Raw genomic sequence first — 14,202 nt, 5'->3', positions numbered from 1 at the left:
CTGCTGTGAAAGTTCAGGAGGGGAAAAGAAACTAATCATCTGGTATGTGTTACCCATTGTCCTTGTTATATTACACGTATCCTCACTTAATCTTCACAACAAAAGATTCTATGAATTAAAAATTAATATGTTCATTTTTATATATATGAAAGTAAGCCTTAGAGAATGTAGGTGACTTGTCACACTTATAATAAGTGTGGAAACTAGAACTGTCTGTTATAAAAATCCTGGTTCTTCCCTATTTTATTATATGACCTCTGTCCTTTAGTAGTAGTAGAAATTGTGGGGTGGGGGAGGCTAAGTTTATGAGATGATCCAAGTGAAAATAAGAAGGCACTGATCCTTGCAAATGGTATCTCTTACACTCAGTTTTTAATTTGTTCTTTGTCATGTTCACATGACTTGCCAGATAGAAAGGAGTAGGTCCTTTTTGTTTTTAAACAGTTTTTATCACTGGATCCCTACCTCCCAGCTGAAAACTACTTTCATGCCTTGGAGCTATATTAGCTAAAGAAACATAGTCACAATGTCTTATTCAAACTGACAAGGTTCTTTACCCTTAGATTTATTTTTTCCAACCCCTTACTTGAGTGACTATTTTCATTTTAGATGACCTGTCCAGATCTTCTGTTAACTTTTATATGGTAAAATATTTCATGGCGGGAAATTATTGGTCGTAATAAATGGTTTTGGTAATGCTTAATCTTTTCTTTTCAGTCCTTATTTGGAAAAAACTTGACAACAATTTTGAATGAATATGTAGCTATGAAAACAAAAGGTAAGAATTCACATTTAGGGATTTTTTGTTTGTTTTACATAGCATTTATCTAACTGTTTTAATTACAAATAATTTTTAAAGTATAGCAATGCTTTATAAAAGCCGTAAGAAAACGTGTCTCAGTTATAATGAGGTAAATTTTATTGAGAAATATATAATTAAATAGGTTGTGTTTATATCGATTGATAAATAATTTTTTGAAAGGCTGTAGAGTAAAACTATAGGTAGGTATCTACTCTGATGAAAAGGCTATGTGTTATAAAATTCCAACCTAATATTTTAAGTAAATCCCCTAGCTTCTGGACACAGGAAACAGTCATAATATTCTGGCTTATGTTTATCACAATATAAAATAATTATTTCCTAAATTAATGTTTTAAGGAAGAAGTTAGAATTGTTTATTTTATTCTCTAATAGTTATTTTTTCTTTATTTCAAATTCTTTTGTTAATGTCATAAGCTAAAGATTTAATTAGCATAAAATGATAAAAAAGGAAATAAGCTTAACATGTATTGAGTACTGTCTATGCATCATTGTGCTTGGTGTTTTCATATATTTTATCTTAGTCCTTAAAATAATTCAGTAAGACATTTTCCTTGTTTCAACACATTTTTAAATATCAGAAAACAGGATTAGACAGTCCAGATAACTTTTCCAAGATCACAAAACTAGAAACTACAGAAAGTAATAGGCCTGGAAATTCTGGGCCTGAATTTTATTGCTCACTTTTCAAGAAGGTTACTTGATCTTTCTGCCAAAGTTTTCTATTCCCAAAGTTTCTTTACTAGCTTACAGGAATATTTAGGGTGTAAATGACATCAGAAACAATGTGCTATTGTAATTCAAGTGTTTATATCTCACTTTTATGTTGAGTAGCTTCCTCTGGTTTGAATTTTTATAGATACATGGTAAAGATTTGAAACGCCTTAGGACTTTCCTATCATTGTGGCTATGGAGCACATCCTGAAAAAGACTAATTAGTCCTCAGGAATTTGCCAGTAATTCTAAGTATAGTAACTGTTAGACTTTTTTTAAAGGGTTGCTGAGCAGTCAGAGTGATTTGAACATAAAAGTAATTGGATGTGGAAAACTAATTTTCATAGTCTAAGGAATTTGCATATTATCATTACTTATAAATCAAATTATTTTAATTGACTTTCAAATGTCACATTATGTCAGAAGAGATTTAAAATAGTTTGTCTTTAATTCAAAGAAGATACAAAATTAATAATCCAAATAAAGCTTCATAGATTTCACAAATGTTTGTTTTCATTCTTATTGCATCTGATAGTCATTGGTTTGAGGAAAAGAAAGCAGTCTCATTATAGTTTTGGTTTCCAGCATAATGTTGACAGCTGAAAAAAAAGTTTTAAGTTTTCCTAATTCAGTTTCTGTATATATTCAAATTAAATGGTATATTTTTTTCCAACTGAATTTTTTAAGAAACCTTTCCTCTTATGATTTAGAAACATCAAATCATGTCCCAGCAATTATGTCATCTCTGTGGAAGAAGTTAGACCATACACTTTCTCAGATCAGGTAATGAAAAGCTTATATAATAAGCTTATGAGAATGCATAAGATTTTGGGGTGCAAACCTATGAAAAAATCACTTTGCGTTTTAAATCTTATGACCCACGTGGTGCATTTATATAGCATGGTCTAATTTGAAATTACTGTAAAGGTTATTGATATTTCTTTGTCTTTGATTGAAATAATTTGAAATAAATTGCATACTTTAATAAAAAGATTAGAAAAGAGGAAATTGAGACTTAAAGAAGTTTAACAAAATTTCCAAGTTCCCGTAGCAAATTATAAGCATATCTTTGGCCAGAATACAAATCTAATTCCAGTCTGGTGTAAATACAAATCTCCTAATCCCAGTCCTCTGTGAATTCCCTTATACAGTTGCATTTTTATTATATTTGCAGAGAATTGATGTGTGGAATCCATGTCCCCCATCAGTACTTTCCTTATAAGGCAACAAGCTTGAGTAATAATACTTCTGGAATCTTTTGCTTTGAGATTATCACATAGTACTAATTAATGTTCACCTTCTACCTTAATCAAGGCCTTGGAATGCCAGCTCTATTGATATTAAGTTTATAAAATCTCTTATTTAACTGTTGAATCTAGTATGGAAACCTTAGTTTATCTTACCTTTTCTCCCAGAGTTACAAGTGAATACCCCATTTTTTTAAATTCAGCAGGGGCCTCATTTTCCTTCCTCAATTTAAACTGCTAACATACTTGCCCAGCCAGTGTGGCTCAGTGATTTGAGTGTCAACCCATGCACCAAGAGTTTGCCGGTTCTATTCCTGGTCAAGGGCACATGCCTAGGTTGTGCGAAATCCCCAATGGGGGGCATGCTGGAGGTGGCCAGTCGGTGTTCTCTCTCATCGATGTTTCCATCTCTCTCTCTCTTCTCCCTCTCCCTTCCTCTCTAAAATCAAAGAAAAAAATTTGTATAAACAGCTAACATACTCTGAATGGTTTATATCTAACTGTAATACATCTTATTTGGTTGTCTTACCTTTATTTCCCTTTCCTGACTCTTGTATTTTCTCCCATTGCCAGTAATCTTCAAAGACATTCACAATTTAATTAATACCTATAAATGAGATATTGACAGGGTATTACATATAAGAAAAAGCCCTTAACTAAGTATTCCCCAAGATTGGTTTGTGTTATTTAAAAGTGTGTATGTGATTCAGTAAGTTTTGTGGCTCTCATTGGGAACAACTTATTTGACAGATTTTTAAGACAATGGCAGTGTCTGTGATTGTTTACCAAATACATGGGTAACTCTAAGTCATAAAAGGAGAATTGGCTTGTACAGTGAGTTTTCTTATATGTTTGCTTTGCTCCTTTAGAGTTTGGATGAAATAATTTCATAGTCATAAATTTGGTAAAAGCAGGATGTCCTTAAATTTTAACTTTGGGATTCTGAAGTATTTATGACTGAAGTCATATGGGAAACCAAAATTTTGCTAGGAGGGTACATCTGTAGTTATAAGAGATAATTAGTAATTATAAAATTATATATATATATGGCTTTCTTTTTTTTTTTTAATCCTCATCCGAGGATATTTTTCCATTTTTTGTACAGACAGAGTGGGAGGGAGAGAGAGGAAGAGAGAGAGAGAGGGAAACATCGATGTGAAAGGGACACATCAAGTGGCTGCCACCCGCACGACCAACCAGGGCCGGGGACAAACTGCAACCGAGGTACATGCCCTTAGCAGGAACTGAACCCGGGTCTCTCCGGACCGCAGGCGGACGCTCTAACCGCTGAGCCAAACCGGCCAGGGCGGCTTTCTTAAATATACTGAGTTCCTAACATCAAGTCAGATTGTACTCTTAATGGAATGTCAAGGCTCTCTAATGCATATTGAATTAGAAGCTTGATTATTATAAAATTGTGTGTGTGTTTACATGCCACTATTTTTCTGCCAAAGCAAATAAGATTTGGCTCTCCCTCTGTCTCCCCACCCCAAAAAATGTGCTTGTCTCTTTTGTTTGAAAGAGATCTATTGCCTTTCTCCTCATTATTTACGCCTGACGGCAGCTAAGTCAGTGTGAGTTGGCAAGAGGAGTTTTTTAATGTCTAACTACTTTGTTTTATTTGTTAGGAGCATGCAAGGTTCCCCAGGGTTTGCTGCCAATCAGAGAGGTTGGTATTCAACTTTAAATCAAATAATGTTAGGAATTACTATGAACTCTGTCAGAACAACATTTTAATTAACACTACATATGCACTAAGTATATATTTTGTTTAAACTACTGCTTTTCTAAGTATAGTTATTGTCATAATAGGAAATAATGTTTTAGTTTATTGTAAAAATATGCATTTTAAATACTTTCTATTTTTCTCACTGGCTCTTATGTATATTTACATCATTTTGTTCTTGTTCATTAAGTTTGTTTTCCAATTTTTAGAGGTGTTATGAGTATGAATTATAATAAAAGAAATGCACTCTTAGATTTATAGTTGTAATTTACTTATTTTAGGTTTTTTTTTTTATGACATCTCATAAACTTAGTTGATATTTTTAAGGGCTATTTTTCAATAGATCTAATAGGGTTAAATAGTAGGGTGTGTATCATGTGACTTCTTGAAATTTTCACACTGCTCTGACATTGGAAATTTTTTAAATTTTCATGTGTTTCAGCCCGGACAAGAAGTGGAATTGCAGAAATCAAACGGCAGAGAAGGCTTGCATCTCAAGTAGCTCCTGTCAGTTCAGAGTTGCTCACTTTACCGTATCTTTCAGGACAGTTTACTACTGCTCCTTTGACAGCTACACAAGTTATTCGGCCAACTAGCCAAACTTCAGTTCCTTTGAGATCAAATTTTGTAGTGGTTAACCATTCACAATCTCAAGACACTGTGACCAGTAAGTTTAAATTTTATACTCATAAATTTTGTTTGTAATCAATTTGTATAAATGACATAATAAACTATTGTCTTTATACTCATAGTGTAAAATTGTAGCCTAAAAAAAGGCAAGAAAGGCTTTTGATAAATTTGCCATTTAATAGCCATATTACTAAATCTGTGAGACATTTTAATCTAGGATTCTTACTTCTGTTCTAACTAAAGTCCAACTTTGAACTCTCTTCTGTACTTCAGTTATCTACATTAATAGAAAAGGCCCCATTGTAGTTGATTTTAAAAGGAATACACATTATATTTCACCATCTTTTGATTTTTGTTTATGCTAGCCTGCCCTCCTGGAATGAGAAATGTTTTCCAGTTCACCTCTATCTCTGCATGTTTGAAATCTTTTATATTACTGGGTGAATCTTAGAGCTAGGGATAAACTTGGAAATCGTCTGGGTACATCTTGTTGTATACTTGAAACTTTGAAAACACATAATATTAAATGGCAAGAGCTAGTTAATAACAGAGTGGGGATTAGAATTGAGGGGCCAACTCTCTGTTTCTAGACCAGTCTTTTTTCTCTTCTGTGCAGCTAAACTTCATTGCCATCCATTACATTTTTCTTCATTTCCATCTTTTTTCCAACCTCTTACACTTCTGGGTAAAAACACTTAGTATATATACATTACAGTATGCATTTTGTTTATACTTTTTACAGCTCTTTCATTCTGCCATGTTATTTTTTCATAAGATTATACAGTACTTTTTATTGCAAAACCTTAAGTCATAGGTACTGTATTTTATTTATCTTAATATCTCCTATAGTGCTTTGTGCATAATAGGCACTCAGTGTATGCTAACTCAATTACATATACAATTTTATAATGATACTTTTTCTATTAATTCAAGTTTAGAAAACTATTCATTTTCTTTTTTTTTTTTCTTGAAATACAGCTGGAGAGGCTTTAAATATAATTCCTGGTCCTCAAGAGAAAAAAACTCATGCCAGTTTAATGTCTCCTGGTAGACGCAAAAGGTAAATGCTTTTTAAAAAGACAAGTTTCTCCCTGGCTGGTTTGGCTTACTGGTTAGAACATCAGCCTGCAGACCAGTGAATCGCTGGTTCAGTTCCAGTCAAGGGCACGTATCTCGATTGCAGTTCCTGGCCCTGGTCAGGTTGTGTGGGAGGCAACCATTCGAAGTGGCTCTATCACATCGATGTTTCCCTCCCTCCCTCCCTTGCTCCCTCGCTTTCACTCTATCTAAAATTCAATGGAAAAATATCCTCGGATGAGGATTAACAAAAAGTTAATTTCTTTTTTTTTTTAAGAAAAAGGATTTGCCCTGGCCGGTTTGGCTCAGCGGTTAGAGCGTTGGCCTGCGGTCCGGAGAGACCCGGGTTCGGTTCCCGCTAAGGGCACGTACTTCGGTTGCAGTTTGTCCCCGGCCCTGGTTGGTCGTGCTGGTGGCAGCCATTCGATGTGTCCCTTCACGTCGATGTTTCTCTCTCTCTCTCCCTTCCTCTCTCTCCCTCCCACTCTATCTGTACAAGAAGTGGAAAAATATCCTCGGGTGAGGATAAAAAAAAAGAAAAAGGATTTACACAAGGATTTTCACATTGTGAATAAAATAAGATTGGATTAAGTTCTTGGGACTATTTACTGTTATATCCATTTCAGAACTTTTTTTATATTATTATTATTATTATTATAACGTCCCTGAAATCAGGTGGCATCTTATAACAGTGGCCGGTGGCATCTTATAACAGTGGCATATCACTTCCATTGGAAATATGTTTTTCCTGTAGTGGTACAGAAAAGTATATCTTAAAATTGGTCTTATCTCACATTTTTTGAAGTAAATGTTTTTTTTCAGTGAATATAAGTAATACTGGTATGTTTTAGGGTATACAAACACATTTAAAGTTCTAAATCAGCCCTGGCTGGTTTGGTTCAGCGGTTAGAGCGGCAGCCTGCGGTCCCGAGAGACCCGGGTTTGGTTCCCACTAAGGGCGTGTACCTCGGTTGCAGTTTGTCCTCGGCCCTGGTTGGTCGTGTGGGTGTCAGCCACTCGATGTGTCCCTTTCATGTCAATGTTTCTCTCTCTTCCTCTCTCCCTCCCACTCTATCTGAACAAAAAAATGGAAAAATGTCCTCGGGAGAGGATAAAAAAAATATAGAGTTCTAAATCAATAGATAGTCAGGGATCTTTTCAGGGATAGTCTGAGAAAAGTTTCTTCTGTCCCACTTAACCTATGTGTCTTTGTTTGAAGGATATTCAGAAAAGAGAGTTAAGTTTAAAGTTTGGTTTTTTTCCCTGATTTCTCAACTGCCATGTCATGGGTATTTTTGTTGGAATTTTTACTGTTGGTTTTCTCTCATTCAAGGCTAACCTCAGCCTTCTTTATAGCAAACTTTCTCATTCAACCATATAAAACAGTAAAACTATAATAATATCTAACATTTCTAGGAACCTTGACCTATTTATAAAGTCTTCATATACTTTATTTCATTCAATTCTTTTATAAACCCAATAATGCAATTGGTCTTAACCCATTAAAAAGTGAGTCAGAGGGTCATAGCTTACCGTGCTACAGACCACATAGGTAATAAGTGGTAAAGCTAGACCTCAAAACCTTTTCTTCTTAATTCAAGTCTATAATACTTTTCCACTGTATTGCTCTTTATCCCTACCACAAATCAAGAAAATATCTGTTTTACCATGATGTTAAGATTTATGTCTTGCCCTGGCTTGTTTGGCTCAGAGGTTGGAGAGTCGGCCTGTGGTCCAGAGAGACCTGGGTTCGGTTCCCACTAAGGGCAAGTACCTCAGTTACCGTTTGTCCCTGGCCCTGGTTGGGTCGTGTGGGTGGCAGCCACTCGATGTGTCCCTTTCACGTCGATATTTCTCTCTCTCCCCTTCTCTCCCTCCTCTCTCTCCCCTTCTCTCCCCCCTCTCTCTCCCTCCCACTCTATCTGAACAAAAAATGGAAAATGTTCTCGGGTGAAGATTAAAAAAAAGATTTATGTCTGCATTTATAATTAACATATTATGTCTGTATGTATAATTTCTTTGAATCTGTTAATCATACTACTTGAAGACAAGCTTTTAAAATGTGTTTCAGTGACTCTCAGAGGAAAAATATCACTTTGTCTGGACCTCAACCAACAATACGAAATTTACAGGATCCAAATGCATTTGCAGTAGAAAAGGTAAGTGACCTTCCCAAACTTAAGATATTCCTGAGTTTTAAAATATTGATGTATATAAAGACTGTGCAGTAGAATTGCCTTGGGATAGAGGGTGGTGAAGTTTAGCAGTAAGAGACAACTCATTCAGAATAGCTAATGTGCAAACACACCAAGTAAGAAGCAGTATATGTTTAGGAAACAGTAAATACATTGTTGTTGAATTACAAAATATAATAGGGTATTTTACTAGAGTCAGATTATTAAAAACCTTGTATGAAAAATTAAAGAGTTTTTAAGCTGTATTCTGTATTCACTTCAGAAGGAGTTGGTGAAGGATCTGTAAAATGGAGTACAGTTAAAACTTCTGTATAACGGAGTGATTCAGGCGAGGAGGTGTCTGTTAAAGCTGAAAGTCCGGCCTGGCTGGTGTGACTTGGTGGCTGAGTGTTAACCCATGCCCCAAGAGATTGCCAGTTCATTTCCCAGTCAAGACACGTGCCCAGCTTGTGGACTTGATCACCATTGGGGGGGCATGCAGGAGGCAGCCAATCATCGTTCTCTGTCATTGATGTCTCTATCTCTTTCCCTTCCCCCCTCTCTCTAAAATCAATAAAGAAAAAAAATTTTTTTTAAAGCCAAAAGTTTGTCATATATAAAGTAGGTTTTCCAAATGCATACGTTAAAGAATTGACAAATTAGGTAATTTACCTGTTTTTCTATATGTAGACACATTTGTATACTTAAAATTAAGTATGAATGAAAAGTTGAATTTCACAGAAAAACTTTTTATATGTATTACTGTAATTTTAAATTTATACTGAATAGATTTAGTAAACGGGGGCATTCACCAGTCATCTTGAGTAAACAGATACATACAGCTGGAGTGTGGCTTTAACATAGGAACAAAACTGCTGCAGAATGTTACACTGTCCCACAACAGAACCAATTACTGTAAGTGAGGTGGTGTGATGACATGATTATTCGACAAACATTGTTTACAAGCGGTGGCTCTTGGCTTTAAATATGTAGGCTATAGTTGGTTGTAGGTATGTAATATATATGTTGGCAAAATTACTACAGTGTTTTTTCCAGCATATGGTCTATTTGCTTATAAAATTTGTTCAAAATAACTGTGAATTAATAACAAATAACCTGTTAATTTAGTTATTAGCAAATTTCTGTCTGTTCATTTGCTAATTGACTTTCTTTTCCAGCAAATGGTTATTGAAAATGCACGAGAAAAAATACTAAGCAACAAATCTCTTCAAGAAAAGCTTGCAGAAAACATTAATAAATTTTTGACTAGGTAAGCTATGGGTGTTTAAATTGCCTAATTATTTTTGCCTAATTGAGAAGTATACTACAATTTTTTCTATCTATATTACAGTGACAGCAATATTCCTCAAGCACCTAAGCAAACAGATAGCAACCCTACTGAACCAGAAACTTCAATAGATGAACTCTTGGGACTTCAGGTAGGGGTAAGGGTAGCTGTATAGTGCATGTACTCATAGTTAAAAATGATGGTATTTTGGGTTCATTCTAAAACCATTGGGTATATAAAGTTATTTAAAATAATAACGTAAGGTAGTAGATTTTCTTTATTATCTGAATGTAATCTGTTCCTGAAAATAGGTTAGTGAATTTTTAGATAATCAAATTTACATTATAATAATCATGTGCCACAGAATTATGTTTTGGTCAGTGATGGACCACATATATGAAGGTGGTCCTATAATAAGATTACTAATGGAACTGAATTTTTCTGTAAGAAATGGAAGGATATGTGGGTCAGGAGGAATTTTTCTCTGAACAGAAGCAATATCTATGGAACTTGGCAATAGATTCCCTCTCACTCACCCTGGCCATTTTGCTCAGTGGTTAGAGCTTTGGCCTGCGGTTCAGAGAGATTCCCTCTCACTCATAGCACCTCAATTTTTAGTGCACAGGTTACATCCTAGTCAGTCAGCCACTGACCTGTTTCAGTACAAAGGGGCCTGTTCTCACACTACATATTCAGGGGTGCTACTGCTCTCCCAGATCTAGCCTGGTGGTCTTCAGAGAACATTGTTGTAAGTTCTTTGTTGAGGACCTAAGTTCCTGTACAAGGACACGGGTCCACAGGAGCAACCTTAATACTTATTTAAGTGCCACAGCCACTTTAGTAGAAGCTTTCTATGATAGTTTGGAGCCAACCTGACCCTGTACTTTGGGATTATGTTCAGGTTGTAATGCTGTAAAGCATAGAGAAGTTTCATTTCTTCCATCAATTTAATACCAGAACGAGCCAGGGTCAGTAGAACCAAAAATAAATTTGTGTAGTCAAAATACTGACTCCTTAGTTCCATACCATCTCCATGTTCAACACCCTTATTTTTTTGACTATTACAAAGTTTCTTAATCTAACCACTGATCAAACATCCAGTAGCCTAAACCACATCACCTAACTAACTGTCCCCTATGTTCCTGTATCTTTTCATCTTGATTTCTGTTCCTGCTGATTTTCAGGCCACCTTTCACTTCCTTCTTATAGTCACTCTTGGTGATTTAGGCCCTTCCCAGCTATATTTCCAAACAGTCTAGCCCACATCCCTGTTCACAGAACAGCATTGACAGCTTCTGTTACTGACCCTATTGGGAAGCACAGATAGGGCTTGTGGCACAGTATTTATAAAGTCTGTAGTAGTAATGTCCTAGGCCTTCACATTCACTCACCAGTCACTCACTGAGTCATCTGGAGCAACTTCCAGTTCTGCAAGCTCCATTCATACTGAGTGCTATATACAGGTATACCATTTTTTACCTTATACACCATATTCTCACGTTTCTATGTTTAGATATATTTAGATACACAAATACTTATCATTGTTAAAATGGTCTATAGTATTCTATATAATAGCATGTTGCTATACTGGATGGTAGCCTAGGAGCTATAAGCTATAACGTATAGCCTACATGTGTAATAGGCTATATCATCAGTTAAAACATACTATGATGTTCACACAATGACTAAATTGACTAATGGTGCATTTCTCAGAACAGATCCCATTATTAAGTAACACATTTTTATTGAGAAATAATTGACATACATTGCTGTATACATTTAAGGCATATTGCATGATAATTTGATTTACATATATTAAAATTGCCTTATTTAAATGGTAAAAGTAATAAGACATTCCTAACCTATTTAATAACTTGAACCAATTCTTCCAGGTACCAGTAAAACATTTTTCCTATATCAGTGCAACAGTAGGTCATCTATTTCTAAGTATTTAAAGCTTAAAGATTCATTAGTGGGTGTATTTGTGTACAGTAAGCAGCTGTACAGTATATAATAAATTAATTTTCTCTACATGGCTACAAACTGTTCAAAAATGTAAAAAAAACTGAAATGATATGTTAAAAATATATAGGGAATTCAAGTAATATTTAACTAAATAAAATGAACAAGACACTTTTAAGAAGAAAGGTTACTAACTTAAATGAGTAATTTTGTGAGACTTAGTGCTAAGAGAAAGAAGATACGGGCTAATAGTCACTTGCTATTCAGTGATGGTGAAGGTGAAACAGTGTAAGCTGGTAAAGGAAGAATTTAACAGTATATGTTTTAAGATTTGTCCATGAGTGACTATCCTTTTTGAAGGGCTGCTGAGATTGTGACTTTACCACATCTTTTACTTGGACTGTCAGGCTGTTTAATCATTTTGTTGCTGTGCCCATAAAAGGAATTCATCATATTGGGTTTTCTTTCAGATGGTGAATTCTGGTAAAACCACTAAATTTTTTTCTTTTTTGTCAGTTTCTTCAGAATAATTTAAAAAACATTTACTATATTCTCCCTTGGTGAAATTCAGTAAATTTAACAAATTAGGATAAGCTTATTAAAGCAACCTTTACATTATCTATCACTACTGCTTTTTCCAACTTCTTCTATTTCTTAATGTTTAACAAATACATATTGTATATTCTAACTTTTTATTTTTTTAATCCTCACCCAAAGACACGTTTTTCATTATCTTCAGACAGGGAGGGAGGTAGGGAGAGACAGAGACAGAGACAGAGAGACATTGACATTAGAGAGACACATTGACTGGTTGCCTCCTGCATGACCTTGACCAGGGCAGGGGACCGAACTGCAACCAAGGTATGTGCCCTTGACCGGATCAAACCCACGACTCTCATCTGCAGGCTGACGCTCTAACTTCTGAGCAAAATGGACCAGGACTATTCTAACTTTTTATAGTCTCAAACTCCTTGATTATATTTTCTCCACAAACATAACTAAAATCAGGTAGTTACCATAATCAAGGTACTGTGTTAGATACTGTGAGAAGTTACATTAAAGTGATGATATAATCCTCTGCTATTGGTTGTTTAATACTGTGCAGTATCTGTCAAAAGTTAAGTATTCAGGTTTAAATAATTTTTTAAAAGAATGGTGAGCACCCTGGCCAGTTTGGCTCAGCGGTTGGGGTGTCAGCCTGCGGACCAGAGAGTCCCGGGTTTGGTTCCTGCTAGGGGCACATACCCAAAACAAAGAATGACGAGCCCTGGTTGGTTTGGCTCAGCAGTTAGAGCATTGGCCCGCAGACCAGAGAGTCCCAGGTTCAGTTCCCAATAAGGACACTTACCTCGGTTGCAATTGGTCCCTGGCCCTGGTTGGGGTCATGCAGGTGGCAACCAGTCGATGTGTCTCTCTCACATCGATGCTTCTCTCTCTTCCTCACTCCCACTCTATCTGAAGATAAATGCAAAAAAATGTCCTTGGGTGAGGATAAAAAAAAGAATGGCGAGACATAATATAATATCCAACTGAGTAGTATGTGCATCATCTTCACTAAGACATGAACAGCCAGTTGTATACATAGGTGAAGTAGGAATTTAAAAAATATTTACAAGTCTTTATGACCTTGGGGTAGGCAAGATTTTTTAGGCTATTTGAATCATTAACTGTAATAATGAATTTAAAAGGCTTCCTTAGCCCTGGCCGGTTTGGCTCAGCGGTTAGAGCATCAGCCTACAGACCGGAGAGTCCATGAGAAGGTATTCCACATTGTCATTTGGGAAATGAAAAGAATACAATGAGTCTGGCTGGTATGGCTCAGTGGTTGAGCGTCAACCCATGTACCAATAGGTCGCCAGTTGGATTCCGGTCAGGACACATGCCCAGCTTGTGGGCCTGATCCCCAGTGGGGGGCATATAGGAGGCAGCCAATCAATGTTCTCTCTCATTGGTATTTCTATCTTTCTCCCTCTTCCTTCCTCTCTAAAATCAATAAAGAAAAAAAATTTTTTAATGAGCTACTAATACATATAACAACATGGATGAATCTTTGTTATTTTCATCAGAGAAGACAGATATAAAGGAATGCATAAAGTTCTAAAACATCAAACACTAACTTATGCTTAGGTAAATCAGAAATTGTTGCCTGAGTTGAGAGTAAGGGGAGTGATTTGCCAAGGGAAGGAATTCTCTAGAAAGGAGAATGGTGTATGGGGAAGGGCAGTAGATTTCCTTGGTGATGCAAATGTTCTACATTTTCATTTTGATTAGGGTGATGGTTATACAGTCCATACAGTTGTCAAAGCTTATTGAGTTGTAGACTTGTCCTCTGTTCATTTTATTGTGTCTAAAGTGTTTTGTTTTTTTATCCTCGCTTGACATTTTTTTTTCATTTTTGTTCAGATTGATTGGGAGAGAGAGAGAAACAGAGAAACATCAACGTGAAAGGGACACATCGACTGGCTGCCTCCTGCATGACCCCAGCCAGGGCCAGGGACGAACCACAACCTAGGCGCGTGCCCTTGACCCGAGTCAAACCTGTGACTGATTAGTCCATAGGCCAA

At 35.9% G+C, this 14,202-nt stretch overlaps 1 protein-coding gene across 1 annotated transcript in view; it reads left to right on the top strand.

Annotated features, from left to right (window-relative positions):
• LOC118627925 (protein NPAT) overlaps window positions 1–14,202 on the top strand; it is a 77,142-nt gene that overhangs the window by 45,492 nt on the left and 17,448 nt on the right. Inside the window, exons 3-10 of the mRNA XM_036258468.1 lie at window positions 718–778; window positions 2,245–2,317; window positions 4,410–4,450; window positions 4,950–5,174; window positions 6,116–6,197; window positions 8,286–8,373; window positions 9,567–9,658; window positions 9,740–9,827. Of these exons, the coding sequence (XP_036114361.1) occupies window positions 718–778; window positions 2,245–2,317; window positions 4,410–4,450; window positions 4,950–5,174; window positions 6,116–6,197; window positions 8,286–8,373; window positions 9,567–9,658; window positions 9,740–9,827 (750 nt within the window). The remainder of the gene's footprint in view (window positions 1–717; window positions 779–2,244; window positions 2,318–4,409; window positions 4,451–4,949; window positions 5,175–6,115; window positions 6,198–8,285; window positions 8,374–9,566; window positions 9,659–9,739; window positions 9,828–14,202) is intronic.

The sequence above is a fragment of the Molossus molossus genome, unplaced genomic scaffold (assembly GCF_014108415.1).
Source record: "Molossus molossus isolate mMolMol1 unplaced genomic scaffold, mMolMol1.p scaffold_m16_p_13, whole genome shotgun sequence".
NCBI classification, from domain to species: domain Eukaryota; kingdom Metazoa; phylum Chordata; class Mammalia; order Chiroptera; family Molossidae; genus Molossus; species Molossus molossus.
Note: the sequence above shows the minus strand (reverse complement) of the source record. Positions and strands in the feature narration are given on the sequence as shown.